Source organism: Equus asinus, chromosome 6, assembly GCF_041296235.1.
Source record: "Equus asinus isolate D_3611 breed Donkey chromosome 6, EquAss-T2T_v2, whole genome shotgun sequence".
NCBI classification, from domain to species: domain Eukaryota; kingdom Metazoa; phylum Chordata; class Mammalia; order Perissodactyla; family Equidae; genus Equus; species Equus asinus.
Genome location: NC_091795.1, coordinates 11885174 through 11913006, shown reverse-complemented (window position 1 = coordinate 11913006; position 27833 = coordinate 11885174). Strand labels below are relative to the sequence as shown.

Here is a 27833-nt window from a genome sequence, read left to right as displayed (position 1 = left end):
GAGAATTTTTCCTGGTCTCAGTGACATGTCATACAAAACTTTAAATATTAAATCATATGGAAATATTTGATTAAACAATTACGGAGAAAATTAATACATCACATGAAACCAGGACATCTCGAGAAATTCCAATTTTTATATTTATATATCAAAACCATTCTCATGAGGTCACAATAGCTGAAATTCGTGAGAGGTAAGAATTTAAGTTTTAAGAATTTCAATTCTATTAGTTTCGGATACATACAATATCTCAAACTAGGCTAACACTGTTACTGTGTTAGAGAACCTGATTGATTAGAGAAATAAAGATTGTAATTGGTCCATCAACTTTCTATATGTAAATAGGCTCTTGCAGAGGGCTCAAAAATAACATATGCTCTGAAATATGAAATGCTGCCTTTTCGAGCCAATCCAAACAGAAAAGTCAGGTTAATGCCAACCATTGTCTTAGCAAATGGTTTTCAAAGATTATGCAATGTTATCAACTCACCCAATTTTAGGTTTTCACTAACACAGTTTTTGGCACCTGATCAAAACTGTTTTCTATATTTGCTACCATGATTACCTCTTACTGTTGGGCATCTAGTCTAAGTTCTTACCTTTAGCTAGAAAGTTATTTTGAATGGCAGTTGCAACTTGGCATGTTTTAGTGTGTTGTTTATTCCAAAGAGATGGCACGGTGAATGTGTGTTGAAGGGGACCAGAGGAAAATGCTCACCCCTGTCAGGGGCATCACTGCCTGGCACTGTCAGAAGCTGGACTTCGTGATGCACAGGCCTGTGCTTCAGCCAAAGGACAGACTACAGCACACACAGAGCACACACCCATCCGTGTGCACACAGACCCACACGGCCAGGCCCACAGTCAGCTCAGAACACATTACATTCAGTTCATGTTGGATATTTCACATGGTTTCAATTTCATTAAGCAAACTAAGGATAGGTTTAGGTAGGCAAGCTACCACAAACAAAAGTAATTCTCAGTCTGGATAAGAACCTGGGTCCCAGCCATTCCAAAGGGAATATAGATTCTTTGATAAGCCCCAAGAAAGGTCATCTCCTGTCCCACGTTGTGAATTGCAACTATTAATAGGTATTTTAACTACTATTTTCCCTCCAGTGTATGCTTTGGAAAAAGGATTTTTATTTATCAAGACGTAGTATAGTTTCAATTGAGTGATCAAAATACTATTCTTTGTTTAACAAGATCCTTACAGTCCACTTTTATGCTATATAAGTTAGTAATTAACACTCCGTCCTTAATGTTTATAATTATCTTTCCCCTCCAGGACCAACAGCAGCTGTTTGAGAGTATCCATTTTCAAAATAAGAATCAGCACTCTTATTCACAATATATTGAGTCAGGAAAACAGTAGAAATTTTATTTTTATTGTTTTCACAGTCAACTATTTGTAAAATGGTCAGTTTAGACAATCTGGATAAAACGAGAGATCTAAAGTAAAATGTTTTAAAAATAAGTTAGTATTTGTGCACTTGATGAGAAATAAATTGGACCATGATGAGATGTTATCTTGAAACTATTTGCTTGACATCAGTGTAGAATAAATTTCAGATTATGTCTATATTTGGTATTAGCATATGGTTTTACATGCCAAAGGCTTGTTGTGTTTACTATTAAGATACATTTTAGCACAAAGGAGGTTAAAATTTTCAAGCACTTCAGGACCCTGAATTAAAATAAACATCAGGACACAACAATGACTTCTAAAAATTACAACTTATTAGAAGAAATCATAACACTTTATTACAATTTTAAAGAGATTTTACTATTAAAGAAAATTGTTATATAACTGGCAAGTTCTTCAGGAAAAAAAAATTTGAGGCTGAAAAATAGTTTTGTAAGTCCATCACCATTCCGAGAAGAGCTGCATGATACATCAGCCTGGCTAGATCTGTGGTCACCTTCTTTCAGAGACTTCGTAAAGGCTGAGGTTAGCTTCTAGGCAAACAGGGCATGGAGAATCCCACATCGGCTCTCACTGTGTATTCCAAATCAAGAGCTATTCTCCCACAGCAGTTGCCCAAATGCCTGAAATTCTCCCTATAGTGGACTGACTCTCACTCCCAACAGATTTTTACATATCTGACAGAAGTGTCCAGGAAAAGACGCCTTCTTGATGTTCTGAATGTTCAGGGAATGAACTCCCACAAATGCCCACACATTCTCCGCCAGCTAACATAGGACAGGGCTAGAATGTGCTCAACACTCATTACCAGACTTTCTTACCCTGCCTGAGCTCTGCTAGACCAGACACCTGGGTGTCACCACAGGCCCCTGGGAATCTGTCTGGAGGCCACAACCTGCGAGTCACCAGGCCTCTCGGATTTTGTCCCCTCCATCCTCTCCGACCCGCTTCCCTGAATCCCAGGGACAAGCTCTCCCTCATGCCCCTCTGGATTACTGACCCCAAAGTCCAGACTCTCTCGGCCTCCAATCACTCCTCCTTGCTGTGGCCAAAGGGCTCTTTCTCAAGCATGAAGGTCCTTAGAGCACTCTCCGGCAGGAATTTTTGGGGCTCCCCACCTGTCAGAATGAAAGCTCACCAGAGTGTGGTCGATGAGGCCCTTCATGGCCTGTCCCAGTGATTCTCAATTCTGGGTGCACATTAGAAACACCTGGGGCACTTCAGAGTCTGGCTCCCGAGCTCTAGGGCAGGCTCTGGACATCGGGGGACCCTAATATGCAGCCAGGGTAGAGAAGCACTGTTTCTAGCCCTTTTCGTTTGCTCCAGGCATAACTCTTGCCAGACTTCACTGCTCCAGGAGGCCCACGGCCTGGGATTTGGAGCCCTGCACTGTTACTCCCACGGCCAGTCATTCCCTGCTCCCCTTCTGAATCTTGCTCATCCCTTTGGACACGAGGGCAGAGATGCACCTTCTCTTTGTGGAAAAGGACCATTTCCTTTATAAACTTCTCAGGCAAGTTCAATGCCTCTAAAATAAGATTCCATATAATATTAAGTTGAAGCACATTAAACTGCAGACATTTGTAACCTATAAACAGAGCAATTTCATGTGGCTCAGGCTAATACATTAGGAAGAATTACACAAGTTTTGTTGTTAGCGCTGTTGAGTGGATTCCGACTCCCAGCGTCCCTGTGGACAGCAGAATGGAACCCTGCTCAGTTCCCTTCCAGCGCTGTATCAGACAATGCTCCACTGCTATTCATGAGGTTTTCAGTGCCAATTTTCCCGGAAGTGGGTGGCCAGGTCCTTCTTCCTAGTCTGTCTTAGTCTGGAAGCTCTGCTGAAACCTGTCCACCACGGGTGACCCTGCTGGTATTTGAAGTCCTGGTGGCAGAGCTTTCAGCATCACAGCAACACGCAGCCATTATGACAGTATGACAACGGACAGACAGGTGGTGTGGTTTCCTGACTGGGACACAAACCCAGGCCATAGTGGTGAGAACATCGAATGGTAACCCCTAGGCCACCAGGGCTGGCCCCTTACAGAAATTACTCTAGAGAATTTCAAAAACAAAACAACGCAAACTTTAATTGAGCAGATTTAATTTCCCTGAGATCATATTCCATAAACTATACAAACACTGTCCATTAGACCAGTGGGTTTCAAACTTTACCATGCACACAAAGCAGCTAGGAACCTTGTGACAACAGTCCCCACAGGTCTGAGGGGGACCTGTCTGCATGTCTGACAAGCCCCAGGGAAGCTGACGCCCTGGTCCCAGACCACACTTTAAGGAGCAACACATCAGGCTGTTTAAGAGGAACCATAAGAAAATATTTATCTAAAAAAATCACAGGAACAAAATACTAACATCAGGAGTGGAAAATAACAAAAATGTTTCCCTACTTATACTAAGATCAATCTTCAGCTCTTAGTATTTCCATGTGTATGATTAATTATAGAGCCTCACTAAGTTTATAGGCTTTTTTTAACTTCACAAAGTGCTGTGATTTTAAAAATAAAAACATGGTTATATTTAAGATCATCTAAGAAACTTGCCTATTTCTGAAAATGAAAAAAAGACAAATTTTGGAGAAAATTCTTCTGAAGTTCTACTTTGCTGCATAAACTCTTATTTACTGTCCTTTTGAGTCTAACTTCCACCACAATTTGATATGCTCCTTAAGGGCAAGGCCATTTTACATCATATTTCGGTCACTTTAAAAGCACTTAGCACTTGTATAAAAGTCCACAATTACAATATTTAATAAAAAGTTAATACTTTTCTTGTAGCTAGACAGGAAAAGGAGAACTTTCAAACCTCCAATTAATTCTCTATCACAAATATTTGCGTTTACCCCATATACAACTTCTAAAACTATGGAAATATTTTTTCTGCTTTACATACAGTATTAAAGTTATAACAAATTAGCATATTAAAATACCATTTACAATTATATCCGTGTTAGGTTGGAAACAGGAATGATATCCCAGTGGACTCATTAGAGGACTGAAAGAATCTGGGCATTGGTCGTCTGCGTGGGGAAAAGAGAGGGAGCCCCTAAATAATTTTTATTAGTAATTGTCATCCAAACAGCCAGCAAGTACCCTGCACGTCCTCCCTGCGAGCCGGTGCTGCCCTCGGCTGGCCCCTCGGGGCTGCTTCTGGCGTGGCAATTCAGGCCCAGGACAAGGCCCAAAACACTTCCCTGTAGATGACATGGCTCTTCTGTTTGCAGGTGTGACAGTGAAGTGAGATAAAGGAAACGATTTTCAACACACGACACTGTCGAATAAGTTGCCACTGATATCGTATGACCCCTGACTCTCCTCCTTACTCTGCATGAAATGTTCATCTTAAAAGCATTCCTGCGCTTTGGCTTCTCCACTGGGTTCCATCACCCCCAGGCTGCTGCTGCCCGAAGGAGCGCCGGCTTCTGGGAGCAGATCATCAGGCCCAACACCCAGGCAGATGGGCTCAGACTGACAAGCTCAGCTCCTCGCAGCGTGTGGCCTCAGAGCGAATGGACACAGGGAGCAGGCCCCAGGAACCTGCTTCTCCTGTTACGAGGTATAACTGCTAAGAGCTGGGGAAAATGTAACACACTGTGCATAATTTTAACAGACAGTTCAAACTGAGTTAGCTATCAACAAAAACAATCAAGTCTCTGGCTTTTGCTTTAATCAAAACTAGTACGTCTCAGAATCTCCCTTTTTCTACCTCCATGGAAGTGGCGCTTATGAAATACACTAGATTTCTGGCCTCACCGAGGCCCACGGACTCAGTCTCAGGCGTGAGGCCGCGCATCTGATTTTTAACCAGCTGCCCAGGTGGAACCATTCATAACCTTGTTAGGACTTGTGAAAGCAACAGGCTGGGTTTAATAAGGCAGCTTCTTCAACCTCTAGGATTCTGACAGCAGAAAAGCTCCCTCTTAGCTTAAGGAATTGAACAGGAAACCCGTGTCCCAGCTGGTTGACATTTTATTAACTGTTACCCTATCCTTACATAGTGGGGAAGTCCTTGTGGTCTCTTCTTGCATATATATCACGTTCTGTTATCCCACCACTGTTTCCCTACCCTGCAGCTGGAAGCTTTTTCCCCTTGAAAATTTTAACCTCAGCGGCCCAGGTGGGAAGAGGAGACTCTCAGGTAGACATAAAATACCTTCCCCTTTGGCGAAGCTTTGCTGCAATCCTAACCTTCCTCCGGGCCGTTGTGACTTCTGATCATCGCACAGGCCTAAATGCAGAGCTGAGGGCTGACCTGGACGTGACCAACAGACACCCACCTGGAAGGAAGTGATTTCACTGACACTACCTGCCCTCCCCAAAGCACACTCTCACCACAGCCTCTGTCCCTCACCAACACTCAGATTGATTCCTTGTGTTGTCCAAATCCAGTCTACTCACTTTTTAATTTATCACTCCCATCACCACCACAGCGAGGTCTGCTTACTGACATTACGATAATAGCCATCAAGGCTAAGGCAGCCCCCAGGCTGGGAGGGCCACAAGGGCTAACCTCCTGGGCCACTCCCGAGAGGAGGGGGGCGATGACCCGGCCCACGGCCGTCACAGACTGCCCCATGCCGATGAGGGTGCCACTGGCCTGGGCCCCGCCCACGGTCAGCTGGAGGTCGGTGATGCAAGTCCTGCCAATGGCAGTGGAGAAGGACAGGAGCGTGGAGGAGAAGACGACAATGCCCATGGTGTGGGCCGTTGAGTAGAGCAACAGCAGCGTGAAGGTGAGCACGCTGGAGTGCAGCAGGACTGTGTGGGAATTGTGCTTGTACAGACGCAGGATGGGCCCCAGGGTAAAGCCAGCCAGGGCCCCCAGGGCGCTGCTGTAACTGATGAGGTAGCCCGTCGTCTTGGGCCTCACCCCAAAGCGCTCCTCGAGGGCCAAGACAAAGTTACTGTAGTACAGCATGACCGCCACGCCCATCAGCAAGCGCACGAGAAATATGTCCCACATTTCAGAAACGATCAGGCTCTTCATGTCCCGCAACGTTGACACGACTTCCATCCAGGGCAGCCGGGCAGGCTTCCCACTCACTGTGGTCCCATGGCGGGTGGCTGCTTCCTGCACCTCACAGTCCGTCTTGCCCAAAAGTGCATGGCTCTTACCCAGTAGCAGGCCATTCTTCGTACTGTTGAGTTTTACTTCACTCCATGGAAATAGCCAAACGAGACCTGTTAAAATGGCATCAGATCTGTTACAGTAGGCTAATGCACTGAATTCATCTCCATGGGGGATAAGCAATTATTTGTATTAGATTACTGTTCTATATTTTCGTATTAGTAAATTTACTAATCTGTATTTTTGAATCCAGTTTTTAACCATTCCCACAGCTACTTATGCTCCATTTCGATGTAAGAATTCTGCTATTCATCTTAAGGAAAAACCCATACTACAGAAGACTCACTTTGTTGCCCAGCTCAAGTGCCTACGATGGTTTCCTCTAGCCCATCATTTCACATCTAAATTCTTACACTTTACATTTAAATCCGTTGCTTCGTTACCTTTCTAATTCTCTTCCTATCTGCCACCTGCCTACCCTTTCATTCACCATCCATCCTTCATCCATCCAAACAGTGATTACTTATGCTTTCTAAATGCTAAATCCTGTGCTAAACACTAGAAATATATTAAAAAACAAGACAAGGCCCAATAAATCTGTGCCTGCAAAGAACTGACATCTAAAAGGGGGTTTGGACAAGAGGACAAATTAGATTACAAGGTGAGTGCTATGCTGAGGGCGGCACCCCCAGAGGTTGTGAGGCGTGGTGTGCACAAGTCAGTAGCTCCGATCCTATTCAGATAATCCTACCCCCACCCTCATGTGACCAGCACGTTCCTGCCTCAGGTATTTTATCTGCCATCCAAGCAGAATGACCTCTTGCCAATCCATGCCCCCAAATTTTCTTAAAACTAAATTCAAGCTTGCCATTCTCGGACATCTTCCAAACTTATCCCCGCTGGGTTTTCAGTCCTTCAGCTCTTAAGTCCAACCTGGACCCGTGGCTGTTCAGTGCTGCTTCGTGATGTTTTCAGCAACTACAGTTGTGGACGTGCTTTCTTCAAATATAGTGTAGCTGGATTATTAGCCAGGGACCAGTTTATGATGGAAAACTGCACGAGAATGCAGGCCTTATTTTTCATCTCTTCTTATCTTTAAAAGGGTGCTTCGACATTTCACAGAATCTTGATAAAATGTGAAAGAACTGTCACTGATGGACTAAACGAAGAGTGTAATTAAAATAATAGTAAAACTGATGTGACAGCAACTAACATTTATTGAGTGCTTACCATATGTAAGGCAGTGGGGTCAACTGCTTATATGCCAAACTCTCCTAGTCACCGTAACAGCTCTATGAGTGGTGGTACCCCGTTTTATAGATGAGGAAAATGAGGCAACTCACCCAAGGCCCGCACTAAAAAGTGGCAGAGCAGGGATTTGAACCCAAGCCTGTTGCACTCCAGAGTCTGAACTGTTAATCACAAAAAGAGAAATCATGGACAAAAGACATGAAAGGCCTTTCTCAGGCAAAGCGGCAGATCAGAAGGAGGACCTGAGACGCTGAAGGGGGAGAAGGGCTGTGGAAACAGCGCCATTGTTGAGGAGGTCAGCACAGCAGAATGGGAGCACGGAGCAGTCCCTGTGCTCACTGCACTGGGAGGCGGCGGCCCGCCGGGAGGCGCTGCTGGGTCCAACCTCATCGCTCTCCTCCTCCTCCTCTGCTCTTCCCTGCATCAGCCTCGGCCTGCCTACCCCGCTGTTTTCCAAACGGGGAAATTAAGCCATTGTACTTGGGAACACTTGCAGCAGAATGTCTTCCTAACTGACTCAGTCATTCACAGGCTTAGTTTAGGGCAAAATACTAAACAGCACTAAAGTTAGGGAATCCAAAACACAACTCCATAATATGAGAACTCCATAATATGGGAATAGAGAACTCCATAGCTTCCGACTTCTAGTGATATCACGTTCATGCGCCTTCCATTATGTGGGAAGGTACCTGGCCACACCAACTGGCCATGTGCTTGAAGGCATTTTATCTAGATTTATACCACTCCATCAGACCTCACCTCCTGGCTGACGTTACAGGTTAAAGTTGGGCAGAAAATCATAAAGCATTCCTGTAAGGATTGGGATTAAACTCACGAACTTTGCTTCCTGAGTCTGATATCCTAACCCAGCAGGGAATTCATCACTCAACGTGGAGGCTTGAATACGAAGATTCAACAAGTTGCAGTATAGTAGAATATCATCAAATTTAACAAAAACTGAACAGCATCAATCCTCTTGTTTACCAAGTTGTTTTTCTAAGGGTCAGCCATGTACCAGTCTGTGGGCACAGGTTCATCCTCTTTGCTTTGAGAAACTAGTCTTATAACTGAGGAATTCACAGTCCCACATGTATTCTTTTAGTCATCAAATACTTTTGAACATGGGCTGTAGGACTGGTTCTGGGCAGGGGTGACAGCAGCGAGCAAATCCGTACCCTTGTGGAGTTGACTTTCTAATTGTGTGGGGTTTTTCAGGGGGAGGGGTTGGGACAGACAGAACATAAACAAGAAAACAAATTAAAAATCAATTTCAGAAGTGTTATGAAGAAAACTGAATTATTTTAGACAAAAAATAACCTCAGGGGAGGTCTAAGAAAGCAAATATTTGCGATTTGAACGATAAGAAGAGCCAGTACAGATGTGTGGGAAGAATGTTGCATGCGGAGGAAAGAGCAAAGGACCATGCCCCCGGGGGAACAAGCCTGGCATGCCCGGGACTGACCAGGACGCCAGAGCGGCTGAGCACACAGACGGGACAGCGGGGCGGGGGCGCCCACCACCATGCTGGCTGCACCTCAGCATGATGGAAGTCACGAGGGGTCAGCAGCAAGAGCGGCACGGGCTGACTTGCAATTCAAATAATAGTGTGCCTATTCTAAGACAAACAAATCGTAAGGAGCTAAGAGAAAAGTAGGTAGATTGGTCAGCATGAACATATAAACCAAACAATCTTGTCATGATTAAATGTCAACTTACCAGCATTGAGAATGAAGACAGAAAAACAGATGAAGGCTGTTAGATAAAATCCACCATCTAATTCAGTGAGATATCCACCGACCATGGGGCCCAAGATGAAGCCCACACTGGATGCTGTATTGAATCGTCCAATTACTAGTGGCCGTTCCTTCTCTGCAACCAGATCAGAAAGCAGAGCCCTTGAAATGGAGAGAGTGTGTTTAAAAATACCTGCAAGAGGACAAGAAACGTGCTCTGTAACATTTTCCACATCAAAAGTGTCTCGCTTGTGATCTTGCACTCCATCTCTACCCATGATGGAGTTCTGACCTCCATTTTCTTTGAACCTCTACAGCCTGCAGGTTCCAGCCCACGGTGACTGGACTCCTCGTCTAGCCCCATGACCCTAGGTCATCAGCTTTTCTCTGGTAACCAAGCTCCTGAACCCTCAGCTTGCACAACTCCCATCATGACGTCCCCGTATCTCCAGTCCTCCCTGTTATCCAAGTGCAATTCATGCTGCTTTCTCTGTAGAGATTTATCTTTCTTTGTCCATTCAATCAGCGAATAAACATTTACTGATGCCTACTGCATGTCCAGCACTAACCCTGACCCTGACCCTGAGGATAAGGCAAGGAATAGAGGGCAAAAAATAAGACAAATATCCCTGTGCTCGAGAGCCTGTAAATGTGTGTGTGTATATACATGTAAAGGTGGTAAGTACAATGGAGAGCAATAGAGCAGGCAAGGAGGATAGGGAGCAAAGATATAAAGACATGAGGACATGCTCATCTAACCAATACAACTGACTTTCTATTGACAAGAGGCTTGTGAATGTGTTGACTAAACAAGCTGAAAGCTGTGACATGACTTAATCAGAGAGTAAAGTGTATGAACAGCTTTATATCCCTCATACTTCCGAGGTATCTGACTTGTATGCACCCATCCACCCATATGCTGGATGAACACGCTCACAGACCAATGGATTCTGGTGACAGAGACTGTCCATTATTTTGATCAATACACAATAGGAACTCAATAAACGCTGTTGGTGTGTCTGCCTGAATTGCTCCTAACGGTGATGCGACACAATGGTTTCCGGTGATCTCCTGGAAGGAAGTACCGCTCTGCACATCACCAGGCGCCTGTGTGCTTAAGCACAGGAATTCTGGGTTCTACACCCAGCTCTGCCTCAAGATGAGACTGGGCAGTGCCTGATAACCAGCCTCTTTGAGAAGCAAACTTCTAAGTCCCTTTTGGACTTAGGTAGACTGACTCTTTAGATCCATTTCCTTAAATGTGAGAAAGGAATGGGCTGGAAGATGATTCCTAAAAGATCTTAAAGGAATTCTGTGATTATTTTTGAAATGATATTGATATTGGGTTCACCTTACACACCTGAGGGAAGAGGACTGTGGTAAGTGTCCTGTGAGCAACCCAGACTAGCCTCCTCTTGCCTTTCAGAGGTTGGGATGGTGGACAGAGAGAGGAGGGGAAAAGCACGTGTCTCATTCTGGTACTTCAACCTCAGGCTCACTTTCAGGATACAGGACAGTGTGCAGCAGAACCCTGGCAAAGCTCTCCAGGGCTCCCTCAATTTCAGGGACCACCAAACACTATAGAGATGCCAACGGCAAGAAAGAATTTTTATGTACAGCTCTCCTGTTGGCAAAGAGCATGATGTTCATATAACAGAACTACCACTACTTAAACCAGGCTCATTTCATATTATGTAAAATCATTTTAATCCTCCCCATAAATCTCTACCTATTCTGTAACAAATGTAGGTTCTACTCCTCTCAGCTGTTTCTTTAGAGTTATGAACAGCCTCACCACTGAATGGTGGAGTGTATTATACTGTAGAAATGCACACTGCCGCTCAAACAAAGAGCAAACAATAACTTGGACACCAAATGCACACGGAACAGCCATCAGCTGGATTGTGCGTGTGGTAGTGGGGCTTGTTAGGACGACCGATCACATTTAAAGCAAAGACCTTCAAGAGCATTTTCTTAAGTCAACAACAACGCACAGCATGAAGTTTGGAGGATGAACCCAAAAGACTTTCAGAGTAAGCATGCATGTTACAGAAACGGGGCAGAAATCCCAAATACGCTGATCATCGTGACTGTATGTTAAAACAACTTGTGTTATGCTCTGTTCCTTTGAGGTGTTAGTTAAAGATGAGCAGCTTAACTGAATGTGGGCACAGGTCCAGTGCTGCGAACTTGTCCACCAGGCAGCAGAGTCTGTCAGCGCTCTAATGAGGAAGGTGAGAAAGAAACACTGAAACTTCAGGGCTCTACTAAGAAAGGTGAAGAGAGAAGGAACAGCGTCCCCAGCACCCGCCTACCCAGCACACTGACAGCGTGCACAGGTGGTGTCTCAAAGAATAGACAAAATGTTTCAATGAATGGACAAAATAAAAGCTATTTCAAAACGGCAGAAACATTCAAGACCAGTCTGGAAACAGAAAACTAACCCAGGATCCACCACATCATAGTCCTAGCATCCCCAGCAGCAATAGCCAGATTTACAGACAGCTGCAGGAGACCTATGGCGGTAAATCTCAATTTCAAGTCAGGAAGCCCAGTGTCAAAATTCTAAGCTCACCGAGGGAGAGAAGAGAAACCACAGTGCTGGCCAAAGACACCTAACAAATTCTTACTGACTGAACGTAGAGAGCGAGTGACAGGAAGGAGACAGGCCCCGCCGCAGGAGCACAGCTGTTCCCACTGACAGGCGCCGAGGGCTCCAGGCCCTGCCGTGTACAAGGTTCGTAGCTCAGGACTAGTCAGCAGAGCCTGACTGAGGCGAAGTGCTGAATCAACACAGCTGCTGGGGTTCCGGCCACAACTGCCATTGTCATTACACTCTCTTTACACAAACTCTAATCGAAGAGGCACTGGCACGCAGGGACAGGTTCCCTCAACATATACATATACATATAATTGATTTATTTTGAATGAAAACACACACACACAGGGGCAAGAACTCACCCACAGGAACTCTAGCAAGGGCAAACAGGAACACACTGGTAGATGCTCCAAGAATAAGATAACCCAAGGCACTGAGCAGAATGCATGCCAGCAAAGAAGACCGCCTTCCGACCACATCGCTCCAGCAGCCCTGAGGAAAGCAAGGAACAGCCAAGGTCTGACTCACTGCAAAATCACCACCACCATGGAAATGCCCCCAAACGTGACCCTGTGGAAAACATCAGGAAACTTGGTTTAAGATCCTTAGATGCTCAATTCCGTTATGTTATTTTTACCCAGAAAAAGCCTAAGATACCAAAGAAAGCATCTACGATGATCTGGTAGCTAAGAATGGCTGGAGAAATGAAGTATAATTTATAAAGCTTCATTTTTGTCTTATTTCTTGTCACTTTCTACAGCTCAAATCCTTAGTAACCATATTCACTGTTTAGAAATATAGAAATTACTGAAAAACAAAATGAATATAAAAATACTTCATAATCCTGAAATACTTTTTGTTTTTTTTGGTGAGGAAGATTGGCCCTGAGCTAACATCTGTGCCAATTTCCCTCTATTATTTTTGTATGTGGGACATGACCACAGTGTAGGTCAGCACCAGGGATCTGAACCCATGAATCCCAGGCTGCGGAAGTGGAGCACATGAACTTAACCACTATGCTACTGGGCCCACGCTACATGATATATTTTTAACAAAATGGTCATACAGTACACTGTATTTTGTAACTTGCCTTTCCACTTAACAATACACCTGAACATTATCCCATGTCATTAAAAATTTGCCTTTTTTTGCTTAAGTGTCTCTTCCCCACCATCACTGACAACTGTGAATTTTAACACTAATTCTGTCAATCTGACAGATTAAAATGACTTCTCATTGCTCTAATTTGAATTTCTTTGATTACCATTGAGATGTAATGTTGCCCAGATTACTTTTTTGTTTTATTGAGATAGAATTGACATAAAAGCACCGTGTAAGTTTAAGGTGTACAGCATAATCATTTGACTTACATACATTTTGAAATGATTACCACAGTAAAATCCATGATCTCATATAGATACTAAAAAAGAAAAAAATGCTGCTTTTTCCTTGGGATGAGAACTTTTAGCATCTACTCTCTCAGCAACTTTCAAACGTACCCTACAGCAGCCTTAGCTATAGCCATCACGTTGTACGTCACGTCCCTAGTCCTTGTTTATAGTGTAACTGAAGTTTGTACCTTCGACCACCTTCCTCTGTTTCCCCCACCCCCTCCTGCTGCCTTTGGTAACCACAGATCTGATCTCTTTTTCCATGAGTTTGGTGGGGTTTTTCTTTTTAGATTCCACATGTTAGTGAGAACCTTCAGTATTTGTTTTCCTCTACCTGACTTACATCTTTAGCACAATGCCCTCAAGGTCCATCCATGTTGTCACGAATGGCAGGATTTCCTTCTTTTTATGGCTGAATGGTATTCCACATAATACACCACATTTTCTTCATCCGTTCATCTGTTGATGGACACTTAGCTTGCTTCCAGGTCTTGCCTATTGTGAATAATGCTGCAATGAACATGGGGGTACAGAGACCTCTTCGAGATAGTGCTTTCTTTCTTTTGATATATACCCAGCAGTGGGATTGCTGGATCATATAGTAACTCTATTTTTAATTTTTTAAGGAACCTCCATGTGTTGTCCATACTGGCTGCACCAATTCACATTTCCACCAACAGTGTATAAGGGTTCCCTTTTCTCCACATCCTCACCAGCATTTGGTATCTCTTGTCTTTCGATGACAGTCATTCCAACAGGTGTGAGTTGATACTCATAGTGGTTTTGATTTGCATTTCCCTAATGATTAGTGATGTGGAGCATCTTTTCATGTACCTGTTGGCCACTTGAATATCTTCTTTGAAAAAATGTCTATTCAATGCCTTTGCCCATTTTTTTAATTGGATTGTTTTTCTGCTACTGAGTTGTATGAGTTATTTATATATTCTAGATATTAACCTCTTATCAGATATATCATTTGCAAATTTTTTCTCCCATTGTGTAGGTTGCCTTTTCATTTTGTTGGTGTCCTTTGCTGTGCACAAGCTTTTTATTTTGATGTAGTCTCACTTGTTTATTTTTGATTTTGTTGCCGGTACTCTGTCATATCCAAAAAATTGTTTTCTTCTATGAGTTCTATGGTTTCGGACTTACATTTAAGTCTGCCAGTTACAATGCCCACTTCTGGGAAGCCTCAGAGTCCTGCCAGGCAGGGGCTCCCTTCTGAACCTTTCTTGTTCCGAGTAAGAAAGTTTGGCAACACCGCGGAGGCAGCCCAGGCTGCAGCTGGCCCAGAGAGTGACTAGCTGAGCCCCTCGGTGCCTCTCTGAGAGTTGGAATGCGAGGCGCACACAGTACGGTGGGACCCACGGGGAGCAAAAGCTGAGAGGCACGCAAGCGAAGACCTAAGCAGAAGCCAGTGGGGAAGAAAAGCACAGAGAAAGGTGGTGTGCCGCATGGAGTCCCCGGGGAGGATCACAGAGACATCCCTCAGGGGATAAAGGGCAGCAAAGAGAGCAGAGCTCCAGGGCCACCTTTCTAGATCATTCTTTACTTGCATATTTTTCAGTACTGCAGAGCAACACACTTAGCCAAAACAAACCACCCTTACAGGTTGAAAGTGCTGGCCCACAAAGATGCATCCAGAAGTCACGGTTGAGGCTTCTTGGAAAGTTCTTTAGAGGTGGGGGAAGGGAGAGGCAAACAGCCTTTCCCTCTTCATCCTTCCCTCTTCCTGCTGGGAGCATTCTCACGGCGCTGTGGGCTGGGCGGCCCTCCAGCTAAGGAGGGCTGAGCAGGAAGACGGTGGGAACTGGGTCTCCAGCAGCACCTCAGACACGTGGGGAGCCCTGGGCAGTGGGCTTCACTCCGTCTCCTTATGCTCTGGAAGTGCTCTGATCTACGCAGATGGGCAGATGGACACGAGCCTAACTGACAAGCCCAGCTTAACGACAGCATCTCCACGTTGACTCATTTTATATATTTTTGGTTCTGGGTGAGGCTGTTGCATAAAAAAGTAACTGGCTTAAAATAAAAACTGCTATAACATATAATATTACATTCTTCACTATAATAGTGATAGAGTGTTGTCTGACAAGGGTCAAAAACAGGGTCCCTGGTGCTGGGTGACATCCTGGATGACCCCTACTTCCATCACCTGGCTGGAAGGTGGGCAATACACTGCATCAGCCTCCCTCATTCCTCAGCAATGCTCCACAACTCTTCTCCTCCCTCCCCAATGCACCATGTCATCTGCGCCTGCCTCTCTTCCTCGCCAAAGGCCAGCTATACTTGTTCATGCCCTTTCCCCATTTTTATTGATGTGCTATCTTTCTCGTAAGGACCCAAAAGATCTCCTTACATAAGGATATAAGCCGTTATAACACTCCACATTTGAGGGTAAATCCTCCAAAACAGTGTTATCCTTCTACAAATGTCATCAATCCTTTTCCTCGATTTTCATTTCCATGGATTTTTGAAATTCTGCACACTCTCAATCTGGGTAAGAGGTCACTGGCCTCCTAGCGTTCATAGGGCAGTGATAGAACCTGGTCGTTACACCCCGGGCCCTGGGCCAGGCTGTCTGGGTTCAACTCTGAACTCCTATCATTCCACAGACCGCAGAGATAATACTAGCTAATGTAATTACATACAGAGGCAGGGCTCAATGCTTCAGTTTCCCTATCTGTAAAACAGGAGTAACAGCAGTATCTGCTCAGACTCTGTTCCATCCTCAACACTGGCTATGTGCTTTACATAAAATGAGTCATTAAAGACCCATAACCACCAGACTAGTGGTTGAGACTAGTTATTATGAGGATGAAATGTAATAAGGTGCTCAGGACAGGGCCTGACACATAAGTAATGAATAAATGGTAGTCATTTTTATTAAAATATATATATTTAAAAATATTAGCCAAATCTGACATGGTACAGCTTTTGTTCATAAAGATTTGTTTTTCAAATTAACAAGTTTTCGTGAAACTTATAATTAAAATATGTATTTATAAAAGTATCGGTTAAAAAGAAAATTTTAACTAGGAATTCCTCTCTCTGAAGAATTTCTAAGGAAGGTTCTCATTAAATTACAGTCACAAGATATATGAAATATGCTTCGTCAGCACAAGCATAATAAAGCAAAGGATCAATCTGAAAAAGAGGGTTGGGCCAAAGCCGGCAATAAAAATTCCCATTCATAAAATGCGGCTCTGTGCCAGGTGCTCTGATAACTCCTAGTAACAGACATAAAGAAAGAACTCAAGCCTGGTCTTTACTGTCAGGGAGGTCAGAGTCCAGTAGGAGAAAGGCGCCTGAATGATTAAAATACACTGTGAATTAACTGGTCTAGCATAAACACATATATCAAGTATTCTGGTAGTGAATTTCCAAATAAAACAGAGAAGACGTTTACTAAGATGTGGTCCAAATTCTTCTCTCACAAGAGAGAATGTGAAATATGACACGCTGCCTACAAGCAAGTGCGTCAGTCTCCCGTACAATCTGATACTCAGTATCTATTTGCTTTTTTAGATCATTAAGGCAATGACAGATGACTTTTAGGAAAAAAATACGGGCTTAGAGTCTAGATACTGAGACTAGGTGACTTCACCAAATTATTTAAACTTTGTGAGTCTTAATTTCCTCCTATATAATTTCCTTCCAGCAAACTACTTTGCTGGGTCATTGTAAAGGTTACCTGAGAATAAAACTATCATTGTTACGCAAATTTAGTAAATGAAAGACTTTAAAAAAGATAAATGTGGGAGTAGCTATTTTTATTTAAGAATTCATTATGGAATCTGACAGAACTTCTTTTATATTATAAAATATATTTTATAAGCAAACCACTTTAGGGAAACCGAGGACCCCAGGTCCTGTTCACAAGCCGTGCGACCACTAGCCAGCTCTTCAAACCGAGGTCGCAGCTGATCAATCGGTGGGACTAAAGTGACCGTTCTGTTGGAACGCCTGAACACTGGATGCACAGGTCTCCGGTCCAGAGTGGCCAGAATGGAGCGCACAGTGGAGTGCTCAGAGAGGGCAGGGACAGACCAGTCAAGAATTCTGAATTCCAAAGACTGAGTGGTCAGAAGCAGGAGTGACAAGAAGCTCTGGGTCTTTCTACTCCATGTTGTCCATATACAAACAACCACTTCGAATGGCTCCTCTGTCTATACACTTAAGTTTTACAATTAATAAGCCACATAGTTCAAAATGAACAACTTCAAATTGAACCCTAGAAGTCCAAATGGATTTGATTCTTGTCAACTAATTGAAAAAAACAAAACTGGTAATAACTTTTGGTTACATTCTTTTCTCCTAGTAAAAAGTTTACAGGGAATCATGGGGAGAACATGTTAAAATTTGGAAAGTGGGTTCTCATTCGGACTCAGTGTGTTCTTTCCAGAATAAGCTATCTAACCCTTTCAGGCCTACATCTTCTAAGATATCAAATAAGGATGAGAGACGCCTGCAGGACCCTTCTTGATCTAACGCCACCATGTATCTTAATCGCCCACACCTCAAGCCCTGGCTTTAACTCCGCCATGATGGTGGCCTTCAGAAGTGGATGCTTACGCTTTCAAGAAGCCAGATGGAGGGTTACTCACCACCACTGCGCTGGAGAAGAGCTGCAAAATGCCATAGGAGGAGCCTGCAGAAAACATCAACGGTGTCAAGAAAGTCTGCTAGAGCCATCACAAAAAGGGATTAATGTGGTAACGATCATATAGAAATTAACAGGAAAACATGAGCGAAAGAAGACCTTTTTTAAGAAGGAAATTACCCCATATTTTTTTCTCAGTTGAAAGAGTCTAAGTAATACAGTTTTTAATAAAAGGCCTTCAAAATAAAATTGAGGGTAAGCAGGAGAGAGATTGAAGGCCAGGGCCGCCCTTGGGGCCTTGCGGGAGAGTCCTTCTTCCACTGTGAGGAGCCCGTAGCTCCGAGAGGACTGCAGAGAGTCCTCAGGGGAGGGGACATCTGAATCCTAGAGCAATTCTAATGAGTCTTAAAGTGTTAACATTATCTCCTACGTCTCTAACATTTCACAGTTTTATATAAGGCTTTAGTTTTATAAAGAACCCAGAGTTTTCTGGACCGCGTTACCTCCTTTCTAACACGTCCCTTCTGCTCTCATAAATCCCTTCTCGCTGCAGGCTGGTCCAGGATAATTCCAAGGATACTTTTCGAGGGAAATACAAATCATGGCGCGGACCAGGACTGACCAAATATTATGTACCAAACTGTCCCGAAACATCTGCTTATCCAGCTTGTGAATGATCGAGGGCTGCTGGCCTTAACAATTTCTCATTAATTAGCACAGTCCTAACCCCTGCTATTTCGTGCCTCTTTGGTAAATCAATGACTTCCGGGTGGAGACTCGACGCTGCACAGGTGGAGAAACCCTGCAGCCTCTAAGAAGTAGATGGTGGTGCAGGAAGTCTGCAACCGATTTGCCAAGGCTCTCCCCAAATCCCCTTCCTGCCGGGTATCACGTCCAGAGATGACAGGTCTCCGGTCTCTCTCACTTGGTGACAGGCTCCTGTAGGCAGAGTCCATACCCCCCCTTACACAGCCAGCCGGCTCCTCGCAGAGGCTCAGTAAGCGTCCTACCATCCCTGGTGGCACGGGGCAAATGCTAAACCTCGAAACCTCTCTGAACATAGGTCGTCTAGAAAAAGACGAATTACATTCGCTCCAGGGCAATATTTTTCAATATTCTGGAAATCCATTTTATCCCATTTTCCATTTGCCTTTGGATAATATTTACCTATAAGTCTGATTTGTTTTCAGGTAGTTAGTTCAGGGGGTTTAAGATTCAGTGCTCTGAAAATGTGCAGTATCAACCACTCACCTACTACGCCAGCAACTGTTGGACTTGCTCCAAGAGACTTGACATGAAGACTCAATAAAGGGACAACCATGCTGACACCAAACAAGTCCTAAACAACACAACACCAATTAGCTCCAATTAGAAACCGAAGCCTAGGCATTCTTAAAGTGGTGATCCTAATCACAAACTGATTTTGAAAATAAAACCAATATCTAAAATTTTGAGCAAACAAGAAATAATTGTATTCTATTGTATGCTATACTCATCAGGTTAAAGTTATCAAGGACTCCAAACACGTGTTATAACAGCTGCCACCTGGAAACGCCTGCATCGCCCTCACTTAGAAGCCATCTTAACTTCAGCTTATTCAGAATTGCTCCTTAACAGTCAAGGAGGATGTGCTACAGAAGTTCCTCAAACAAAAACCAAAAATCTTTTTGTGGGTAATGAAGTAAGAAAGGAGGTGAGGATCCTGCATATCTCTTGGGAAAGCGGCACTTGCTTAGTAAGATGAATTTCCTCCTAGAGTTAGGGAAGGCAGCTAATCCATGGTTTTGACCTTACAAGGTAATAACATTTGAAAGTCTCAGTAAAGCAGGAAGGAGAGAGAAGGCTGGTGGAGTGAGGCAAGGCCAGGTTCTGCAGGAAAGTCACAGCAAGTGCATGGACTCTGGCTCAGACAGTTCTCAATTCCAGCTCCATCACTTCCCAACCATGCGTCCTTGGAAAGGGTTTTAATGTTACCAGGCATCAGTGCTGTCATCTGTAAAAAATGGGGATAATATCTGCCTGGTAAAAAAAAATGATGAACATTAAGAAACATAATGGCTGAGAAAGGTCTGCCACATGATAGAAGCCCAAATATATTTTCTCTTTTCTTCAGCTCTGGGGATAAGGACTGATCCTTTTTGCTAATAATCTGAGTTACCAGAAAGACTTAATTTTTCCTTTAAGTTTTGTTCTCATTTCTACTCCACCTGGTTACCCACTATGACTGGTTTAGAAGAAAAACACATCGCATATAGACAGTTTTCTTTAGATTCGACCTGAATTCCTTTTCCTATAATCCTAGTCAAATAGAAAAAAAGAATATGCATGAAAAGCATACTTTCTTTGGGCGCATAATTAATCTTTAGCTTCCCCCTTCTCCTCGTGGCTATACATTCACCTAATTGCAGAAATGTGAACTTCCAAATATACTCTTCAGTGGCCCTTTTCCATGGTGACATATTTAGATGGTCATATATACAATATCCAGTAATCTTAAACAGCTTATAAATTTACACTACCTGAATTACGGTTTATTAGTTTGATTTTAACATTATTTAAAATTTCTTTTGGGTCTGAGTTAATTTCTTTTGGGCTTAACTGTCAGCTTTGTCCCATCAGCCTACTGATGTCCTATTTAACTTAAAAGACTCAAAATACATCAGCTACCTGTTGAGTTTTCTGGATCTTTCAGAAAAGGAAACTCAATTGTCCAACAAAGATTTTTTTTTCTAAAACAATTTCTAGTATCACATGTCATTTAATATTCAAACAGTTATTCTGAATAAAAGACAGGAAATAAATATTTAAGTAGGTAGGCTGAAATTTACAGGAAATAAATATGAAAATATAGGCTAAGCTATTTAAGATCATCATCTGAAAACTGATGGTCAGCATTATTTTAGCACTTTGTGGGCTTGAAAAATATGTTTTTCCAAAGAGGCCAGCTACTAGTTCCTTCCTCTCGGGAAGTTCTGTTCTAAAGCTGTCTTCTCCTGTACTATAAAAGGCAACCCCTCTCTTCTTCTGAATCCAGTATCTTCTTCAAAACTGCTCTCTTTGAGCACTTTGAATTTCACAACTGGTCACCTGTTTGTAACCATTTATAAGGAAATCAGGCCAGAGGGGTCCACTTAAACCTTTCAGGGAACATCTACATCTCTCAATGAGAACTGATGAATACATTCAAAAGTTTCAGAACCTTTTACAGGGTAGGAACCCAAATTTTTCTTGATTAGTGGATTACCTAAAAAAAAAATTATCACCTGACTAAAGCTGATGAAATGGAATTCAAATCACACCAGGAAACTGGAGGAAAAAAGGGATCAAAATCACAGATCTTAGCAGCATCTTAGTATGCCAGCTAAAAAGGGCCTAAAGGGTCATCTTTGTCTTCCTTCCTAAATAAACTAAAACCTGGAAGCACAGGTAAGAGCTAAAAACAGAATATTTTGGCAAATGACTTCTTTAATCTTGTTCCCTTCCTCTCCCAATCAGAAACCATTTTCCCAAAAGTCTTAGGGGTCTTTACAGCTCTAAATATATAAAATATTATAACTAGTTACATATAATATTCCTTAGATGTTACCTAACAAAGAGCCATTAGACTCTTCAGGATATCCAAAGTTGCACATATTTTATTTGTTTACAACATTTTCCATTACAAAAAATCCCTACTTTCTTTTAACTTTTGGGAAATCTTATTTTTCCCCTTAAGATATTAGAGACCTGGGGGCCAGCCAGGTCATGTAGCAGTCAAGGTCGTGTGCTCTGCTTTGGCGGCCTGGGGTTCACAGGTTTGGATCCCAGGCGCAGATCTACACACTGCTCATCAAGCTATGTTGTGGTGTTGTTCCACATACAAAATAGAGGAAGACTGGCACAGATGTTAGCTCAGGGCCAATCTTCCTCACCCCAAAAAAAAAAAAAAAAACTTAGAGACCTAATGATTCTCTTGAATAATTAAAATTTTACATCAGGCTTGCTAGATTAGACTCACCATGTACACAGCACACAGAAGACACAAGAGAAGCTCTGAATATTCAAATCTGCATTGGAAGGCTGACTATAATGAATGATCTGTGAATTTCTTTACTGTAAAACTCAAATTAACTATTTTGAATTCTAGGTCATGTTGGGTTCCAAAAGTCTAGGAACTCTAGTCTGGACTTTCCAGGTGAGGACCTGAATCGTTTTCATCTGGCAGAACCACACAGTAGTACCACCTGAGGGAGGGCAGCAGTAGCTGGGGTCTGCATCTCCTTCCAGAGAGGGCATGGCAGCCAACACCCTTTCCAAATTTGAAGAGCCACCCCCACTCACTCGTACTAAATTCTGGGTGACTGGACCGGAGAGTGGAAGGGCACCTGCATCCTGAGACTGAACAAAGGAAAAGATGAAAGGAACAGAGGTCAGGAGTGCCAGACTCTCAACTCCAAGGCACTGAGCCTGGGGGTGGTGTCTGCAATGTTAACTGGAGGGAGAGAGCTTTCAGCAATGTGGCAAACAGGCTTTCATCACTGTCTTAAGAACTATTATTAAACCTTTACAGACAGCTGAAAGTCCTGCACTGAGGAGCCGAAAGGGAGACTGCCTCCCCTTCCTCTCCTAGCTAAGCATGGCTCAGGATCCAGACTCTGGTGAGGCATGAGACCGGGAAGAAGTGGTGGTCTGACCCTGCATCTGAGGAGAAAACAGTAATTCCTCTTTGCGGTGCCACTGGGGACTCTCTTCACAGGGTCAAGAGACAGTCTCCTCCCACTGACATTGAACCTGACCAGGTCCTTTTGTTCTCAAGATGCAGTCTCATGCTCAGCTAAGAGGAAATCCTACTGGGCACTTTCCCAATTCTGTCCTAACCTAGTTTAGCTCACAACCAGGGCAAGTGAACCAGCCTAGACTTGGACAGAGGAGTGAAGAGGTGATTGAGGGTTCGCACAAATAGTGGCCCACAAATTACCAGCATAAGCTTACTAGTAAGGCTGTAAATTCTTCTGGGCAGGGCTGTGTATTAGTGATTGGAGCTCCACAGCACCTACCACGTAGCAGGTTTTCAAAAATTCTAGGAGTAATAATTCTAGGATGGATGGATGGATGACTACCCTACCATACACTCAGCTTTCTAAGCTTTCCACTCTATGTGCAAAAGCAATAATAATTGTCCTTATTAAATCAGGATACACACACAAACCAGGACCAAACCAAACCTGCATCGTGCAATACACCAACAATCTGTCGAAAGGCAGGTGTGTATAATCCATTGTAATTTGCATTTTTTAATGTTCCAGTCTACCAGGAGCCATAATGAAAAGACGCTTAATTCTGTCCAAGTGGGGTCAGCGATAGCGCCTTCCCCTGCCTGGCCGGCCTGGTAACAAGGCCCGCGAGTTGCGACCACACAGCAGCCACCCGAGAACTGGCCTTGCCCCAGCTCGTCCAGAAGCCCGACTCTCCGCCCCGCAGGCGTTGCACCTGCCCCACCTCTCACATCTGGGGTCACAGGTGAGGCTGCGCTGGAGCGTCACAAACCGCAGGGGGGGCAGGCCGCCGCCGGCCGGGCCAAGGGACGGCGGGAGGGGCAACAAGGCCGTGTGGCCAAGTAGCCAAGTGCAGAGGAAAGGGCGTCACGGGGCAAGAGGAGGCGTGACAGGTAGGAGGCACCACAGGCGGATCGCAGGTTCCCAGCCCAGGCTGAGACTTACAACCGGCCCCCCTTCCACCTCCTCACCCCAGAGCTTCAAGAAAAAAACCACCCTTCCTGGGGCTCGAGGTCTCCGCTGGAGTCGGCACTCCGCCTCCAGCCCAGTACTCACCAAGAAGCCCACCAGGTAGAGACAGAGCACGAAGCGGCGGGCTCGGACAGCCCCAGGAGCCCCCGCCCCGGCCCCTGGCCTCGGCTCCTGCCCCGGCTTTGCGGGGGCCGGGGCCAGCCCGAGGGCCGAGCCCAGATCGCGGCGACGCCCGAGCTCCATGCGGACGCGGGCGGGAGCACCGAGGCCAGCAGTCGCCGCCAGGACGTCCCGGCGCCCCAGCCCCGCCCCGCGCGGGAGAGGGCCGCGCGCGCCTGCGTAGAGGGAGGGCCGCGGGAGGGGCGGGGCGGAGCGGGGCGCGGTGCGGCCGGGAGGGCGCGTGCGTCCCCGGCGCCTGGAGGACGCGCGGCTGATGGGAGGGGCGTGATGGTCGTTTGCGTCATCTTGGGTTCCTGCTGTCCCTGCTGTCGGAGAGCGGGAGGGTCCTGTGATGAGCTTCACCGCAGAGTTTGGGGTCGTCCTTGGTGGGACCACCTCCAGCGGGAAGACTCGCGGACTGAGGGTAGTGATTGCCTGTGATTGACGGGGAATAAGTTCATTTGGCCCCTCCAAGCTTCGGTTTGCCAACTTGAAAAACAGGAGGAAATAATGTGGGCTAACCTTACAGAGTTGTGAGACTTCTTCAGATGCTTAGGGAGCACTCTGATGCTGTGCAGTGTGAACAGGACCGAGATCGTTTCTGCCTGAGTTGAGGGGACAGTTTCCTGGAGTAATCATAATAAGCACACAATAAAGACACGCGATAGATAAAAAATAATAAACTTACAATAAGTAAAAGAATAAATAAAAATGTCCTGACAAGTGATGTAAGCATGGTCTCCATATGGAGACCCAGCGCTGTGCCTGACGCGTGGTAAGTACTTAATGAATATTATCTATGGTTACTAGTCCCTCTTTCATTCAGGAACTTATCTCGTCTCATTACTTCTCTCTCACTCTGGTATAAAGAAAAGTCAGATTTTACTGAGATTTTGATGAAAATCTCCATTTAATTGTGCAGGTTGCTGAATTACAACGTCTGTTGAATTCACTCTTGCCAAGTTTCTCATGTGAAAGGTAGGGTACTGTTTAGGAAAGAATGAGATACTGAAATTTAGAATGGAGACGTGGTTGGGTCCAGATGAAACTGCCAATCTTGAACTCCCAAGTCACACTCAGCCTCCTTTGCTCCTAGAAGTAGTTTGCCCTTCTGTATCTGAGGATACTAGCCTTCCTGTGCTTGAAAATTTTGTGATTACCCACCTGGGGTAGATGCCTTGAAGGGGGATACTCCTGTTCCTCCAGACCTATCAACACCATAGACTGTGGTCACTAGATAAATAGGGTAAAATCTTAGCATGCTCTCGGGGGCAAGTAGACACTATGACCTTGGAGGAAATTTCTTATACACCAAAAGAATTGAAAGATTCTGCTAATATATAATCAGTGGAGACCTTGGAGGTCTCTTGGCCTCTTGTGAAGTTCCTTACCACCAGCTGACTGAGGAAGAAAAAACTTGAGGCTGGCTTACAAATGGATCTGCATGATATTCTCATACCTTCTGAAAGTAGACAGCTGTAGCGCTACAGTACTACAAAGGGGTGACTCTGAAGGATAATGGTGAAGGACAATGACTATTGGTTGTAACTTAAAGTGGCACTTTGGCTGTTCACTTTGCCTGGAGTAAGTGGTGGCCAAAAATAAAGTACACTGTTCGTGGGCAATATCAAATGGTTAGGCTAGATGTGGCAGACTTGGAAGATGAGTGACAAAGAAGTCTAGAGAAGAGATGTGTAAATGGATGTCTCAAAGGGGCACAGGATGTAGAAGATAATTTTGTCCTATGTGAATGTCCACTAATGTATATCTACTGCAGAGGAGGCTCTTAATAATCAGGGGGACAAAATGATGTGCTCTTTGGATGTCCCAACCCATACCGTTTTTTCTTTAATGGGCTCATGAACAAGGTAGCCATGGTAGCAGAGATGGAGGCTATACGTGAACTCAATAGCATGGCCTTACTCTTATCAACAATACTGCTTAATGTCAATCTGCCAACAGCAGAGGCCAACACTTAGTTCCTTGTATGCCACTATTCCCTAGGGGAGCAACCTGATGGAAAGTTAATTGTCTTGGACCACTACTGTTATGGAGGGTGCAGCAGTCTGTCCTCAGTGGAATAAACATATTCTGCATATGTATTTGCTTTCTCTATTGGTAATACTTCTGACAACACCACTATCCATGGACTCACAGAACACCTTATCTACCACTATGGCATTTCACATAGTATTGCTGCTGATCAATGATCAATGCTCCTGATTAATTTCACTGCAAAGGAAGTATAGCAATAGGGTTATCCTTATTGAATTAACTGATCTTATCATATTCCTCAGAAAAAGCTAGCCTAATTGAATGGAGAAATGCCTTACTGAAGGTTCAGTTACAGTGCTAGATGGGAGACAACACTCTAAAGGAAGGGAGTTCTGTCTTAAAGTGTATAGTTTTGCATTAGAAATCCCTATACGGAGCTGTCCCCTCATATCCAGAAGACATAGTTTGGGAATCAAAGAGTGGAAGTGGTAATGGCTACTCTCACTATTATACCTAATAATTCACTTACAGAACATTTGCTTCCCATCTTGGCAACTTTGAGTTCTCTGGTTTTGAGGTCTTTGATCCCAAGAGGGACATAACAAAGATTCTATTGAGTTAGAAAATGAGACTCCTTCTGCCACTAAAGCCTTGGGAAGATAAAGGGGTTACTCTACTAGCTGGAGTGATTGATTCTGATTCCCAAGGAGAAATTGGGGGGTTGTTATACAATGGGGTAAAGAAGGACTACGTCTGAAAAACTACAGCAACATACAAACAAAAAGAGACATAACTATTGAAGAATCAGACCCTTCATGAATGAAGATTTGCATCATTCCACGAAGTGAAGAACCCTGACCGGCTGACATTTTGACTGAGGGCAGGTGAAGTAAGAAATAGGTAGCAAAAGAAGGAAGCCATAGATATCGACTACGACCTCATGCCCCATTACAGAAGTGAGGACTGGAGAAGCTTTGCATATCTTCTCCTTGTTTGTTATACATATATCATTATTTGTATATGCTAACCATTTTCTTCTTCTGTCTTCTTCTTCTGTCTTCTTCTTCCAAATATAATTTATATACAAGTGGTTGGAGCTTAACTTTACAATTTAGTCTTTGGGTAACAGAATATTCAGTGAGACTGTGATGAAATTTGAGGAGTAGTTAATATAGTCAGCAATGGGTACAGCGACTGTTGAGACAATGGCTGTTTCCTTTTGTTATGTGGGGAAATAGAGTTGTTTTATTGAAATTGAAATGTGAACAGAGGATGCATTTGGAAGCTGAGTAGCCAAAGAATGGACTGTGCCAGTTATCAATTTATTGCTGTCAGCTCCAAATACACCTCTCATTGCCCTGCTCTGTGATATTGGAGCTGGATCCTGTAAACATTTCTCCTTTACTAGCTGGCATGATGTCACACTTTGTCAATAGATGGTGCTGAAGGACACTGCATAAAGAAGGAGCTTCTCTTCCAGACTAATGTGCTTTTCTCTCTTCTTGTTCCTGTGGTGTGTGTGCAACCATAAGAGTGCAAGACACCTAGTGGTCCTTAGCCCCCGGCAAGTTTGGCACCCATGCAGACAGCAAGTCCCATTGTCATACCAGTTCGTTTCCAAGGGAACCTCCGAGATGCCCTAGCAAGTAATTTCCCAGCCATTCCCACAGGTGTGTCAGCTGGTGGCCTCCCAGTGAGTTTCATCAGTGTCCCAGCTGAGTGCAATAGGCAAGCACAAGATAGAAAAGACATCCATATTTGATGGGAAGAAACAAAGCTGTCTTTATTCATAGACCACAGGGTTATCTATGTAGAATATACTAAGGAATCTACAAAAAAGTCTGCTAGGACTGATAAAGTGAATT

General features: G+C 44.1%; 1 protein-coding gene across 4 annotated transcripts; it reads right to left on the bottom strand.

Moving 5' to 3' along the window:
• Positions 1-1363: 1363 nt before the first annotated feature.
• On the bottom strand, positions 1364-24151 carry MFSD9 (major facilitator superfamily domain containing 9). 4 transcript variants are annotated; one of them, XM_044773063.2, is made up of 6 exons: positions 23899-24151; positions 19340-19427; positions 18093-18136; positions 12457-12664; positions 9479-9631; positions 1364-6624 (listed from the first exon to the last, which is right to left on the bottom strand). In XM_044773063.2, exons 1-6 carry the CDS (start codon positions 24055-24057, stop codon positions 5834-5836), a joined length of 1443 nt encoding a protein of 480 aa, XP_044628998.2. In that variant the 5' UTR covers positions 24058-24151; the 3' UTR covers positions 1364-5833. The 4 variants fall into 4 exon arrangements, with proteins under 4 accessions (XP_044628998.2, XP_044628997.2, XP_014709608.1 ...); XM_044773062.2 differs by having other exon boundaries at positions 9479-9688; positions 23899-24150; XM_014854122.3 differs by having other exon boundaries at positions 9479-9688; positions 12457-12586; positions 23899-24148.
• Positions 24152-27833: the final 3682 nt, after the last annotated feature.